The 16,110-nt window shown below is 38.8% G+C and overlaps 1 protein-coding gene across 2 annotated transcripts in view; it reads left to right on the top strand.

The window, feature by feature from the left end:
- The first annotated feature begins 7,534 nt into the window (after positions 1–7,534).
- The window catches only part of HAT1 (histone acetyltransferase 1), a 34,863-nt gene continuing 26,287 nt past the window's right edge, over positions 7,535–16,110 (top strand). The window contains exons 1-3 of one of the 2 annotated variants that reach the window (XM_087949717.1): positions 7,535–7,572; positions 13,648–13,719; positions 15,133–15,208. In XM_087949717.1, coding sequence (XP_087805843.1) covers positions 13,659–13,719; positions 15,133–15,208 — 137 coding nt within the window. In that variant the 5' untranslated portion in view covers positions 7,535–7,572; positions 13,648–13,658. Of the gene's footprint in view, positions 7,573–9,664; positions 9,834–13,647; positions 13,720–15,132; positions 15,209–16,110 lie in introns of those variants that run through there. The other variant, XM_026677710.2, reaches the window with a different exon arrangement.

Genomic DNA, 16,110 nt, shown 5'->3' with positions numbered 1-16,110 from the left:
TTGCAAAAAGTGGTCATGTCACCCCAGGACACTGCAACCATTGTAAATATGAATCAGTCGCCAAATGCCTGAATTTTGATCACGTGTTCTTGGGGATGCTGCAACAGTCAAAAGTGTGAAAAAGTCATAAGCCACTTTTTTCAGTGCTGTTGTAACTTTGAACAGTCACTAAGCAAATGGTTGTAGAATGAAGACTATCTGTATTGTTTCTTTCTCCTTAACCCCTTTCTCCTGAACAGACTAACTGGCCAATGTTTTATATTGATAGTATTAGAAGCTATTATTTTGTGTGTAACTTTAAAAATATGATTACATGAAAGACATGATGCTCAAACATAGAAGGGTTTCAAATAGAAAACAAGTGATGTAAGTCAACTTATGCAGAACACGGAAGAAGGTGGAGCCTCCTCGCTGATGGACCATAGATCGCGACTCTCTGCGGCTATGGTCCGTGCTCTTTCGTTGGAGAGCCCCAATCATTACAATTAGGGGCTGAAACTGCCTTGGAGGGGTGGCAGAATAAGGGGAAGCCGCAAGCCAGGATGAGGGGAGCCTCATCTCCCTCCCCCGGGCTTGGTCTTTTTCCCCCCGAAGACAACTGCAGCGGTGATTTAAAATGGCCACCCCGAAGAGGAGGACTCAGCTGGATTAAGATTTGTGCAGGAGGGAAGAAAGAGGTGGATAACATCTGAACCGGGACAACTGGGCAATACAACTAAACAAAAGTACCCCGGGATTAAGGTAACATGGAATTTTTAAGAAAAGAAAAGTGAGTGGCGAAATTACAAAGGGACAGGAAAAAGAAGAAGAAAATATTTTGACAGCTAAGCGGGGCTTTGAACCGGGAAAGGAAGAAGCTGGAACTAAAAATTTAACTAAATTGGACTAAAATATTTTGGGAATAAACAGGCATAAAATAAAGCTGGATTTAAGATTGTCAAAAAATAATAATAATAAAGTTTACAAATTGGAGACTGGACTGTGCTGGAATATTGAGGTTCGAAAAACCCTAAATAAAAAAATAGGGGAAAAAGGTGAAGACTTTGTATAATGGAGAGTGCCACCTTTTGACAAAAACTTGAGCTCAAACAAAAGGGAAAGCATCCTGTTTCTGAATGAACTTGTGTGGATATAACATTAAAGAAATATTGAAACAAAGTAAGAATCTTAGAAAATGAAAGCAGAACCAGAATAAAGAAAAAAGCAAGGAAAGACTGACTGTGGGATTGATTGATGTTTTTGGTATAGACCCTCGGCTGGAATAACTGAGAACTTTAGAAAATTGAAAGAAGAAAGAAGGAAAGTAAAAGTGGTTTTTTTTGTGGACTTTAACGATCATAAAATGTAAGAGTGTGTAATGATGATATCTCTTCGGGAATTAAAAATGGAACTTGAAAATAGGAGAGAATTACTACAGGAAAGAGGCGAATCACTTTGCTCTGTGTTAGAAAAAATGGAAATGGCGATTGAAGAACAAGAAGAAAGAGCTTCAGAGGAGGAGGAGTCGATTCAAGGAGAAGACATTTTAAATAGACAATTAACACAAAGAACACTACAAAGAAGTGGGGAAAGAAGGAAGGTTAAAAAGTTGAGATTTAAGAAGGCAATCAAAGGGAGTACCTGTGAAGTCGGGAAAGGCAGAAAGACCCAGCAGAAAAGGGGAAAGGAAGATATTAAGAAAGAGAGGGATATAAACTGGAATGAGAAAAGATATGGGGAAAAGAGGGGGAGGAGAAGCAGTAAGAAACAGGTGCATGAAATAAAGAAATACGGAAATAGTAAAATGTTGAAAAGAAATTGTTTTTTCAGAGATAATGGTTGATGAATTAAAAAGGGGATTCTGCAGGGTGACAAGGGGTGAGAAGAATATTTCTGCAATTAAAAATATTTAGAAAACAGGGTAATATAGATACTGATAACTCTTATTAAAAATCAAGGGAGGAAAATATGCTGCGGAATCCAAATGAAAAGATGTAATGATTATTATTGTAACTTCTTAAAAATAATGGTTTATTGGGAATCAAGATGAGGGAATAAAGGTATATTTTAATAATTGAGGTGTCACACTCAAAGAAGTAAAAGTGGGGAAACCTATACTTGTTTTTTTTTGTTTTAGTGTTAAAATTTGTATTAATCTAGAATTTATAAAAAGAATGTGTAATGGAAAGGGAATATGACAGACTAAAGAACCAACTAAATTAATAAGTTAACATAGACTATTAAAAGCAAGGAGAGACATTGGTAACTTTATTATTATTATTATTATTATTATTATTATTATTATTATTATTATTATTAGGCAAACACATATTGTTTATCTTTATTTTTAAAATAAATATTAAAGGATTATATTTGAAATAATTGAAATGAAACAAAAAGATGTTTCGGTTGACATTAATGAAAGAGGCTAGAATTAATGTGTTTGTTTCTCTCCTTACTAAAAATTTGGAATGGAAAAGGTAATAATAGAATTAAGTATGCATATATGAATGTATAATTGCTGTCATATTTGTATGTAAAGGTGATGACCCGGAAATACGTTGTCCACTAAAAAGAGATTTTTGTTTTTAATGTGAAAAACAGAATAAAATTTGTTTTAAAAAAAATATGCAGATCACATGCAGAAGAGGGGGAAAGTATGAAGTTTCATCCTATTGCTGAATTGCTAGTGCTTGCTAATACTGCAATGCGGAATTTTTAATGTATACTGGCAACAGTTCATAACAGAAATTTCACAAGTCATCCCGACCGTACCACTGTCTTTTAGTCAACACCCCAAACCATATCTGCCTTTTCTTCTATTGATATGGATGATTTGTTGAGGTAGAAAGATTCCAAGCAAAGGCACCATTCTTTGAAAAGTTATTGAAATGTCTGAAATCCTTGTCTTGTTCTGGACAGGCTTCCGTCTCTATAGTAACATTCGCCACCTTTTTCATGCTGACAATTATGCCAGCATTATGACCAGCAAATTTGAATCTGTAAACTCCCAGAATTTTAAAATATTGTAAACGGACTGTGTTGAAAATTACTTTATACTTTATTCCTCTTTATCTTTTCATCTGAGCACTTTTTGTACTGAAGTGTGAATACATTTTTTCCTGGACTATCCAGTGGGATTTTATTAAATGATGGCCTTTAAGAGAGATGACTCTTCAACATGCAAGCCACCGACCCATGATGCCCTACACAGGATTGCAGCTTGTTCTCCCTGCTATTCAACACTTAGATAAAAATACTAGGATAAGTCATTCCAAGCTTTGAACAAGGGCCTATAACATGCTGGTGCACACACTTCTACTGCTCCTTACCATCTAAGTCTAAACCGGTAAAGTACTACCCTTGAGTTTTCTTGGAAGAAGGAGATGACACTGAAATTAAGACCTCTATGAGATCCTGTTTTCAAACAGTGGATTTTCAGAAACAAAGATAACAGGATATTAGAATAACAGAATTGGAAGGGACTTTCAAGGTCTTCTAGTCCAATCCGCTCAAGTGGAAAATCCTACACCATTTCAGACAAATGGTTGTCCAACCTCTTAAGAACTTCCAGTGTTGGACAGCATCATTGCTAGACAATGAAGTACATTTATTCAGAAGTTTTGTTTGCCCCCCCCCCCTCAACTTTCTTTGCTTTTAGAAAACCTGTAGAAATGCATCTCTTTATATATCAAATATTTTGACTGTACATTAAATGGAAATAAGTCAGATATTGAGCCCATTGCCAGAAGGTCCAAAATGATGTAAAGGAAATCTCTTAGACTTTACTGGTTGACCAGCCCTGGCAAGTTTCCAACAACTTGATTCTCTTCCAGTTCCAGACAAACGTCTGAGAATGGCAATAAATGTTTACCTTCTCTCTTGCCATGTAGAGCAGCAGTTGCCAACCGGTGGGCTGTGAGAAAATTTTGGTGGGCCGCAGAAAAATCTCACCCCAAGAGTACCCCCCCCAAAAGCAATTAATCCAGGCTGCGCAGAAACACAAGTGCTGCGCCGCCCACATGGCCCGTGGGAATCCTCCCCGCCCACTCATTCCTTACCCTGTAAACTTGCCTGCTAAATTTCTATTTTTCCTTTTTCTGACCATCATCTGTTCTCTGTGTCGGGAGGTTTAGATTAGCTAGGAAGCAGAAAATGGTTGGATTTCTTGCTTTCCAGCTAGTCTTTAGATCTTCGGCTCTGCTTTTAAGTACAGCCGAACCTCCCTTAGGACTGAAGGTTTCCTTGCAAGCAAATTCAGTGCATGCAAATTTGAGAGACTGAGCTAGCTGATGGCAGATAGATAGATAGATAGATCATTGAATGATTCTGTGAGCAACTCAATCTGTCTGCTTTACCTGATTTTGAGTAAAAGTTGCTCTTTTTTTAAATAAAAAATTCAACATTTACATGCATGGTGTATTGTGAGTTAATTTTGTGAGTTTGTTTGCTAGCAAATTGTATGAGTTTGCTTGCGAGCAAATTTTATGTGACAGACTGAGCTAGCCGATGGCAGATAGATCTCTGAATGAATCTGTGATTCTGTGAGCAACTCAATCTGCCTGCCTGCTTTGCCTGATTTTGGGTAAAAGTTGCTCTTTTTTCATTAAAAAAATCAATATTTATATAAATATTTATAATATTTACATACAAGCCATGCCCAGCCAGTCACATGACCACCAAGTCACACCCACAAATTAGGCCACACCTACAGAACCAGTTAGTGGTTCCTGGCATCTAAAATTATGAGTTTGGTGGTCCCTGAGGTCCAAAACGTTGGCGACCCCTGATGTAGAGAGTAGTTTAGCATTTTCTGTTTATGTCTACTGTGGTGGTTAGCAGTGGGATGGTTCCTTCCTTTCTACTGGAATTCCTTGCTACTGGGTGTTGAAATTAGTCTCCTGTTCTCCTACTATACCTACTAATTCTTGCAGATCCGTTCCTCCACCAAGATTAAGTCCAGAGGAGTTTGTCCAGAAGAGTTTGTTTCTACCACCCTTTATTACAAGTAGCTGCTAATAGGTTTGACTGTTTCATTGGCTGGTTGATTTTGGGGCTATTCCTGCATGGGGTCAGCAATTGGTTCTTGTTTGCACTGCTGTTCTTCACTTGTCTCAGCTTTTTGGATACCAAACCAAGTTCAGTTCTTCTCCCAACTTCTCCCTATGAAGCTTTAACTAACCTCTGCTTTGGTGGCCTTCAGTTCTTTGGCACTGCTTCAGCCTAAATGACCCACCGTGTGTCTCAGCTGCTGCTTCAATGCTCTGCTGTAGAATTCTCTGTATGGAGGTTTGTCTGTGTTCTCTGTGTGGAGGTTCGTCCTCCCTGAACACTACAACATAAATCTATGTATATTTTTCTCTGGACCTGTGATTCCCTGGAAACTTCAAACTGTTTTCCAAATCTTCATACACCAATACTGTACCACCATTTCAGCCTTTCCCTGGGTATGAGAGAGTCAGCCTTTAAAGACTTTCTGTCTTAGGTATGCTGGCCTGTGTGCAACCTGAGACCATGTACTTTGTGCAGAAACGCACAGGTATTTTCAGTTGGAAATGTGGACATAAATTTAGTCCTTACGAAATGCTTGGGGCCATGATTATGCAACTATAGTATTTTTCCACTTCTCATCCTATATTGACCTCAACTATTGACACTTTGGGGGCAGGGAATCCCTTTAAAAAAGAGTTTATAAACAACCAGACTTGGAACAGCAAAATCCACTATATGTGTTTGAGGATATGATTTTCAGGAGAGCATTTTGGATATTTTGTCCTTTTCTTGGGACAGGGGGAATTGCATTAAAATGGCTTCCCTCAGGGAAGAAAAGTTATACTGTCTTTTGACAATAAAACTGTTGGTCATTTTGGATTTTTTTTTAAAAATGCACCTTTTGCTCCAACGTTTTTGGTACCCTTTCATCAGAGATTTGAGAGAGTCTTACCTCATAAAGTCTTACCTCACTTCTTGTCACATTTGCTAATGTCCTAAGCCTTTAACCTCGGAACCAGTTGGACTGTTACATCCTCTGATTTTTCTGAACTTATGGTAGCACAACATCTGAAAAAAAAACCTACTTAGATTTTGTCAAGGCTGCTTAGAAATGGCCTTTTTTCCCCCTCTCCATTAATCCTTCCAGAAAATTTATTGTTCTCTTTCTAACAGTCTAAGAAAGTGTGAGGGAAATGGATCACTTTCCATGTAGGAAGCTGCCAAAATTGCTGCACATTACTTCAAATCTCCCCCCCCCAATTTATGTTAAAGAAAATATATTTGTATTCTATAATGAAGCTTACTGTGAAGAATCTGTTAAGGGCTAAGCAGCTCAGGGTTGTCTGAACCACAAGATAAGTGGCAAATAAAATTGATTAAAAAAATTAAAAAGTTATGTTCTGGTTCCAGTCTGAGTTTGCAAGGAAACCGGGATGATAGCTAGCAATGGATAGTTCGCAACTCTTCAATTCTAATTGAATTCTAATTCCTGCACTGAAGTCCTACTCTCTTCTAGGTAGCAATTTCATGGATGGCTTAAATTTAAAAAAATCCTTGAAGTTAGCTCTCAACTGTTACAAAATTAGCAGTTGCCCAAATTTGGATTAGCCTTGATCAAAGGTTATCTACTTTGCAGCTTCCTCAGTCTTATCAGCAATTAGATTTATCACAAAACCTATCCAAATCTGATCTCTTGAGAAAGTCTTTTCTTATCTCAGGGAGTTCTATAGTTTACCTTGATTAAGGAAAGCAGTAAATTTGGATCTTCCTCCTCATTTGTCTACCGAAACATTTCTGTCCATCATTGAATTTCATACAGCAAATGATTATGTTCTTTCCTTTTGGCTGCCTTGTGCTCCTTTCCCCACCAAATATATTGGGGTTACTAAATGATGGTTGACAGTTATCTCTGCAGATTTCTGTACCCACACCATAATCGCAACAATGATTTCATGTCATTCAATTACATGTGTGTGGGACTTTTTGGACAAGAGATTTTAATCTAATTGCAGGCAAAAAAGGAACAAGGGCTGTAAATTTGTTGCGATTCTTGTATGTATTTGTCTGGCAACAAAGCAAACTTTTGATATTGAGGGCTGTAAGAATAACAGTGGTAACTGCCCTGGTAACAGCTGCAGAATAAGCTTGTGCTCCCACAGTGGGTGACTCACCTCTTATGGAGTTAGCTAATTTTATCTGCTCTTTCGGGTTAATTGATCCATGGTCTGAGCTACTTGGTTCACTTTGATAGCTTTCTGAGTCTAATATTGATGTTTACAACTTAATCAACAGCTAATAATAGTTCCCAGGAAGTTGGCAGCCATTATTCACAATCTAAAGTAATATTTGAATAGTAATGGAAGATAAGGACTATCAAAAATGACAGGGTCATTAAGATTTCCCAGACATTTGACTCAGCATGACTTGCCTCGACTCTAGATTCATATTCAGTTTAAGGCATTGTTAGATAGCAATCTTTATTACACAGTAAAAAGAAGTCACTAAAACATGTTTTCTATGAATATGAGAGTTTAACTCTGTCGTTTGTTTTTCCTGGCCTTGGACAGTTTATCAGACTATGCTGCTTAGCTTCAAAGCTGGGTGAGTATGGATTGCTGACACAATTAACATCTCCTCTCTGAGGAATTCTGGATCAATCAATCAAACATTTATTGTCAATGCACAACATGTATACAATGAAATTGAAAATGTTAATGTTGATACCTGTAACTGGGCATCTCCAGCCAGCCACCTGGTGAAAACTATATTTTACTTTTCATACGTGCAGGAGTGTGAGCCACTAAAATGTGAGTCAACTGTTCTAAAAACTTCACCTAATGGAGGAAAACACAGCTGAGCATTATCAAGGGCAATACCTAGAGCAAGGATCTTCAAACTTGGCAAGATTAAGACTTGTGGGTTTCAACTCACAAAATTCCTGAGCTAACATGACGAGGAGGAATTCTGGGAGTTGAAGTCCACAAGTCTTAAAGTTGTCGAGTTGAAGACCCCTGCCCTAGACCTACAATCCCTTACCAGTTGATTTGTCATAATAGGTAGCTCTCAACTTATGACCACAATTGAGCCCAACATTTCTGTTGCTAAGTGAGACATTTGTTAAGTGCCTTTTGCCCCATTTAACAACCTTTCTCGCCACAGTTGTTAAAGTGAATCACTGCAGTTGTTAAATTAATAACAGGATTCTACAATTCTACGAGTATACATAAGTATTGAAGGGACATAAGTGAATCTGGCTTCCCCATTGATTTTGCTTGGCAGAAGATCGCAAGAGGATCACAAGACCCCAAGACAATGCAACTGTCATAAATATGAATCAGTTGCCAAGCATCTGAATTTTGATCATGTGACCATGAAGATGCTGCAATGGTTATAAGTGTGAAAAACAGCCATAAGTCACTTTTTCCAGTGCTGTTGTAACTTCAAACAGTTAAGTTAAATAACCCAGAGGAAATCAGGACCACACCAAGCATACATAAGTATTGAAGGGACATAATAGTAGAATAGGTAAAATTAGCGGGACATAATAATAACTATTTTGCTTCTGTAAGAATTAGAATTGCCTCTGCCATTTGCTTCTACCAGTGATCTAATAGGGGGCGTGCATAAGCGCACCAACGTGCCTACCGTCCCTGTCCTATTGTTTCTCCTATTCTTTTATTTTTCTTATATGTACCCATTTCATGTATTCACAACTATGTATACATTTATACTTATTATCTTGTAAACAATTGGCAAATCAAATAAATAAATAAATAAAAATAAATAATACCTGCAATCTTGTTTTTTTGTATAACTCTGTATCTGGAACAGAATACATCATAGCTTGGCAGGGTTACACTGGGCAAAATACCTGTGTTGCTAAGCACCCAAGGCCAATGCAGGGCCACAAGGAAGGCATGGGCCAGGGTGGCAGAATTGGGTACTACGCTGATGTCTCTGAAAGTATAAAAGGACACCATACCTTCCCCCAAGGTGTGGCCTTCCTTACATGCCTCTTTTGTATATGTTTGGAAGGGTTCACCCAGCTCTTTGCTTCGATCAGATTAAACACTGATTCTTTCTCAAGCCTCCGCTTAACTTCTTTTGGCTCATTGGTGGCTTAAGCGCATCGCCGAACCTTACAGTATATACATGCATGCACATCCATAGAATTCCTTCATTTTGCAATTTGTGTTGCCGTATTTATAGATGTATATTTAAATTTAAAGACCAGAAAGTCCAGTTGAATATGGGGTGGGGGGGGGTGAGGAGGGAAGCACCTTTGGGACAACCATGACCCGGATGTCTGAGAATCCCCGTAGGCATGTATCGTATTTATAGCTCACCCAAACTTTACGGTATAAAATAAGAAGGTGTCACTACTAGAGCGACGGAGAAGCCGTACGAGAAGTACGAAAAATGTCAAGTTCTGGCGCTGGAAATTTCCACGGAAAAAGACTGGCTGAAAGATCGAGTTGGGCGGGGCTATCCCGAGGCGCAAACTTGGCAACTTTAAGACTTGTGGACTTCAACTCCCAGAATTCTCCAGCCAGCATAGCTGGGAGTTGAAGTCCACAAGTCTTAAAGTTGCCAAGTTTGGGGAAATCCCTGCTTTAAGGGAAGGCCAGCAATCACAGGGAGGGAAAGGGAACGTGCAAATTGCGCATGCGTGTGGAAGAGCGCGGCCGTCGCTCCCGTCCCTTCAGCGCCGAACGAGCGGAAGGGCAATTCCTTTCCCCTCCCCCCCTCCCCCACCCGAGTATGTCATTTCCGGCGTGTGGGCGCGCGGCTTGATTCGCTCAATTAGGCTGGGTCTGTTGGCTTTGCTGGCGCCGAGGCCGCCGCCGTTTGGGAAATGGCGGGTAAGGAGGGTCCCTCCGGGCGGATAAACGGGGCGGGTTGGAGACCCGGCTCTCCGGTGTCCGCTCGGTGCACTCTCGGCGAGGGAGGTTTCCAAGCCAGAGTCTGGCAGACGATGAGCGGGGAAGCCCACCGAGTTTCGACTCTAACCTGCCCTCCCGGCAAGCTCTGCTGGGCGGGAAAGGGCTGGGAAGGAGAAACGTCCCCGCTGGTGGAAACGGGGAAAGTCCGCCTCGTCCTCCAGCTCGTGGCTGCTTCTCAACTCGCTTTGAAGATGACGGCCAGTTAGTTCACAAACGGCTCGGAGGAGAAAGGGGTGCGCTTGGTCCTTCAGGGTTATTCCAGTAGAGTGGACCCGTGGTAGGATGAGGTTGATTAGTACAGGTAGTCCTCGACTTACAACATTTCATTTAGTGACCGAACTTACAACAGCTCTGAAAAAAGTGACTTAGGACCGTTTTTCACAGTTAACGACCTTTGCAGTGACCCTATGGTGCCATGATCAAAATTTGGATGAAAAAAAAAAGGATGCTTGCCAACTGGTTGCAGTGTCCTAGGGTCATGCTATCACTTTTTGCAACCCTCCGACAAAGTTAACGGGGAAGCCCGATTTAATTAACAACTGTATGACTAGCTTTAACAATGGCAGTGATTCAGTGAACAAGGTGACGAAAAAAGTAAAATGGGTCAAAACTCACTTAACAAATTTCTCACATAACAACAGAAATTTTGGGCTCAATTGTGGTCAGTAAGTCAAGGACTAACTGTAGTATATGCCCACTAGAAAAGAATTAGGTTGCATGGTTAATGTAAAGCGGGGTTCTCAAAGTCTTCAACTCATTGACCCTTTCATGAAGTTTCAGATTGTTCGTTGACCTCCATGTGAAAATATTACTTTAATAGTCCTATCAATTATAACATCAACCCCTTGGATTGTTTCCCTTGGAGATTGATGTCAACCACTTTGGATAAACTTGGTGTAAGCCCCTGCCTTTTAAGCTGTTGCAAAGTAGTAGACGTCCAAAATTGGCAACTATGCTGTGACCATTACATCATCCTAAACGAAGAGGGTTCCCCAAATAAATAACCACTAAATGTGGGTATCATGTTTGAAAATATCAGAGCATAGTCACAGCTTTCCCCATACTAGCGCTCACAATCCATTATGGTGGTTAGCAGTTTAATACATCTGAATGTCATTAAATTGAAGAAAAAAACAACTAGTTGATAACAAATACCTCAGTGCCTCAGTGTAACTTGGAAAACTATTCCTCAAAAGCCCTGTAATTCTTTTGCTTGTATTCTTTAAAACTTATTATATATTCTGTTCTAGCATTAGACATTGGTTTGTGTCTCTTTTGTGAACATAAAAGCTTATAGAATCTGCAATAATTCTAAGATGTGCTTTTAGAGCAAAAAAATGAAATCTTTCTAGGGTGATGACCTCTGACTGTTGCAAAGTTCCTGCAGCCAGCAATTAATGAGTGATGGGAACATTGGGATATAACACCAAAACTCTGAATTTGCACCTCTACCTTGTTTCTGTCGTCATTCTCACAGAGAGGAAGAAAGTGTTGAAAAAAAAACACTGTGATTAAAGCTAAAGATGTAATTTGCAGTGACATGTATCTTTCCAGATATTTTGAGCTGCTGCAGCTTTGTGCTAGTCAGAATGGGAATTGTAGGCCAAAGCCTCTGAGAAATCCATGGTGCAGAAAGCTGCTCTGAAACATAAATAACAAACTTCTGGCATGGGTGAAGTTATGGCAAATGTCACAAACTTAAATAAGGCTACACTCCAAAATTCTATTTGTTCCAACACAAAGTCAAATGAGTAGTGGTTTGTGTATCTTTGCTGTAAGTTTTCAAGGAGATGTTAAGTAGCCATATTTCTGGAATAGTTTAGTAAATTTCTGTGCTGAGGAAAGATTTGAACTAGAGAGTTTCAAGACAGAATACAACTAGAGGACATTATCACTTAAAGGTCTATATGGTCATAGATTAAGGGTCAGTATTATGCTTCTGTTTCTTAATTGCTACAAATGTTATTGTGTTAAAGCAGTGTTTCTTAAACCATTTTGGAGGGTCCCAAAAAAGGTTTTGTTGTATGGGTTATGTTTATTGATATTTACCATATTAACTTAAAATTGACACATTCCTACAATATTGAGTATCAAAATAATGTGTTAAACCAATTAAATATTTTTCATAAAAACTATTTTAACACATTAAAAATAGTAATGAGAAAAGTGCCACTGTTTTACATTTTTGCAAATGTAAAACAATATCTGACAAATAATACATTTGCAGACTCATGACAATCTTGGGGATACTCTCAGGGAGCCTAGGACCACATTTTGAGAAACATTGTTTTAAGGGACTATTCATAGATGCAGTAGCTATTTTGTCAGTCCTTGAAAATAGATCCTATTCTCAATTGCATAATATAGTTGTGAATTACTAAATATTCAGAAAAAATGCTAGGATGAGATTTGTTCAAATACATTTTATGTCAATTTTCCAGCCCAATATAGGATGAATTATAAATAAATCAGATGAGTATATAAATAGTTAATCTTCAGGTTCCTGAGTTACTTTATTTCACTGTGGAATAAAGCAGTAGTGGAACAGACTTGTGACTGCTGAGGTTGAAATTCTGAGTTAACTGTGCAAGATGAAGTGGTCTTCACAGTCTAGGCATAAGATTTCTAACAACCGAGGAAGACAATGTACTACAGTAAACTTCTATTTAATTGTCTTTCCATATACAGAAAGTAATGAAAGGACAACTACCTTTCTCCAACCTGAAATGCATAAGTAAAAGTATAATCTCTCCCAATTTGTTGAGCTTCTAAAAGTACAATGCATCTGTAAGGAATCTGGAGAGGAAAGTTTGCCCCTTGCTTTGTGGCATTGATCCTCAAAATATGGTGTCTATTATTGGTTGCCAAAGTTGATAATTGCCAGCATATGAAGCCAGAGAAAATTGAAGAATTTTCCTATAATTGTGATAAGACCTCTGAAGTTTCATTCTGTTCACAAATTGGATTTTGAGGAAGGGAACAAAGAATTACCCTAAATTTTCTTTGGGGATGAACTGAGTGTATAACCAGCCAAGTCCAATTCTATCTAGACCTAATGCTTGATGCACTTTTACCTCAGAGGCACTGAACCGCTCTCAAAACAAAAGGCAACTGGACTATGTTTTTCCCCTTGAGGAAGAAGACATTTCATTTATCATCCAAGAACTTTTATCAGTTCTAGTTGGCTGGGAAAAGAGAATGGAAGAATTCATTCTGACATTCGTTCCTTCCATTCCCCCCACCACCTGCCCCGCTGGTCCCTAACTATCCAGCCAGAACTGATGAAGCTTCTTACATAGTCCAGTTGCTTTTTGAAAAAGCACTTTTGAGACAACAGGATCTGGATGATTGAGAATCTCCATAGACATTTTCAAAATAATACCCACTTTGGGGGTACAGCCCTCAACATGTTGTGCTGATATGACGCTCAAGCCAATAGAAAGTGCACACTTTCACAGTAAGAAATTTGATCCCTGCCTGAAAGAAAAACAAGAATCCACTTGATTAGGCATATTTTCATGACTACACATTTTATTTCTTTTGGACTTATACAAACATGACATATAAACTATAAGATCATAGTGAAGAGTTGTGCTTGTTAGACTATCTTTTAAGGTGCTTGTTTCCTTGATAGCCTTGCTTTTATTTAAAATAAAATAATATGTAAGCTAAAATATTTGTTTAAATGCTTTTTATATTGTGGCAAAAACTGATTTAAAATTCTTTTCCCTAGGTCTCTCTGCTATGGAAAAGAAATTGGCTGAGTACAAGTGTAATACAAATGAAGCAATTCATTTAAAATTAGGTAAAAAAAAATAGTTCTGATGTAACCCACTATTTCAGCAGTTTTTGATAAACAATGATTTTTTAAAGACTAGCAAAATGTCAGTAGTCATACATACATCTTTATAGAATTTATAGAATTACCATAACAGTAAAATAATATGGTTCCTGTTTTACTTATTTAATGATTTATATAGCATCTCTTGCTGAATATATTTGAAAGTTATCTTGATGATTATTGAACAGAGAAATAGACATTTTCTATCAGATGGATGTTAGAACTAGGCTTAAAATCACTTCTGGTCAAAATCATCTTCAGGAAAGTTGGTTAATTAGCAAAGCTAGAAATGTAAGATTTATTGCACAGTCTTCTCTAACACCAGCCTCATCTTGGAATTGCTGATATTTTAAACATTTCCTTAGTCTTGTATAGTTAGTTCTCACTTACCAGTAGTACCAGAAACGCCATCATTAAGCCTTGCTATCAGAAGCCAGAGTGAAGGTTACAAATGGTTATTATGGTTATATTACTGCGGGATACAGTGAGCATAATAATTCTGAGCTGGTTGCTCAGTGCTGGAATATAAGGCTTGTCATGTATCCCTCGTTCAGCAGTGTCATAACTTCAAGTGGTTGCTAAACAAGGACTACTTGTATTCAGTTGATTTGTGTACACGTTTTTGCTTTTTGATATGGAAGTGGCAATGTGTGAAGGTGCCTTAGGAATTCAAGACTGTTTAAAAGATATATGTGATAAAACATAAAATACTGTGGAGAAGATAATGGAAAATAGATGGTTTTCCATATCGCTACATTTTGAATCAGAAATTGTAATTATGTCAATCTGAGAAATTGTACAGGATCTAATTATTTAATGGACTATATCTGCAGTAGAGTGTCAAACCGATTTTCTGTAACAAAGAAAATCTTGCTATGTGACATGTATTTGAAACTGAAGAAAACACATACTTATTGGGGCTTTAGCAATTCTGTGTTCTCAAAATGTATGGCTAAAGCAACACAGAAGGTTCTTGACTTCCCTCTCCCAAGATGTGGTAGCGGAAAGCTGTGCGTGTATTCGCACTTATACTCTGCCAGTGGTGGAATCAGACAAAATATAGTGTAATGTCCTAATGAGGAATGCTGGAGTTTTACAGATTGCTAGATAATCACAATTCAATTGTAATGATGCCAACTGAAGTAGTTGACTCTATCCTATTAAAAGTGGGTTTGGGGTGAGTGAGTTTAAGAATTGAAAAATATTAATTCGGTAGTAGATAAGATTTCAGACATGGTGGCATAGCCTCTCTATATGCACAGATACTCCCCTTTTTTATACTGCTCTTCCCACTGATACGATTTCTGTAAATTAACCAAAATGTGTTGGTAGACCGCTGCTAGCTATTCAAATGCAAACAACTGTTTTTCCCATTAGTCCGCTTCCCAGAGGATTTGGAAGATGATAGTACAACATTTCATCCAGAGTTCAGCCATCAAGTTTTTGGGGATGAGTAAGTAACAAGATATTATAAAAACAGTTTTAAGGTATTGGATTTTGTACTGATGCTATAAAATTTAACAATAATGTTTATTAAATTGCACACAGTTCTTTCAATAAATATACACTGCTCAAAAAAATAAAGGGAGCACTTAAACAACACAATGTATCTCCAAGTCAATCACACTTCTGTAAAATCAAACTGTCCACTTAGGTAGCAACACTGATTGATAATCAATGTCACATGCTGTTGTGCAAATGGAATAGACAACAGGTGGAAAGCATAGGCAGTTAGCAAGACATCCCCAATAAAGGAGTGGTTCTGCAGGTGGTGACCACAGACCACTTCTCAGTTTCTATGCTTTCTGGCTGATGGTTTGGTCACTTTTGAATGCTGGCGGTGCTGTCACTCTAGTGGTAGCATGAGACGGAGTCTACAACCCACACAAGTGGCTCAGGTAGTGCAGCTCATCCAGGATGGCACATCAATGCGAGCTGTGGCAAGAAGGTTTGCTGTGTCTTGTCAGTGTAGTGTCCAGAGCATGGAGGCGCTACCAGGAGACAGGCCAGTGCATCAGGAGACGTGGAGGAGCCTGTAGGAGGGCAACAACCCAGCATCAGGACCACTACCTCTGCCTTTGTGGAAGGAGGGACAGGAGGAGCACTGCCAGAGCCCTGCAAAATGACCTCCAGTGGACCACAAATGTGCATTTGGCTGCTCAAACGGTCAGAAACAGACTCGATGAGGGTGGTATGAGGGCCCGACGTCCACAGGTGGGGGTTGTGCTTACAGCCCAACACCGTGCAGGACGTTTGGCATTTGCCAGAGAACACCAAGATTGGCAAATTCATCACTGGCGCCCTGTGCTCTTCACAGATGAAAGCAGGTTCACACTGAGCACATGTGACAGACGT

This window comes from Notechis scutatus, chromosome 1, assembly GCF_049901735.1.
Source record: "Notechis scutatus isolate UNSWTSFEM ecotype Mainland chromosome 1, rNotScu1.2, whole genome shotgun sequence".
Lineage (NCBI taxonomy): Eukaryota > Metazoa > Chordata > Lepidosauria > Squamata > Elapidae > Notechis > Notechis scutatus.
Note: the sequence above shows the minus strand (reverse complement) of the source record. Positions and strands in the feature narration are given on the sequence as shown.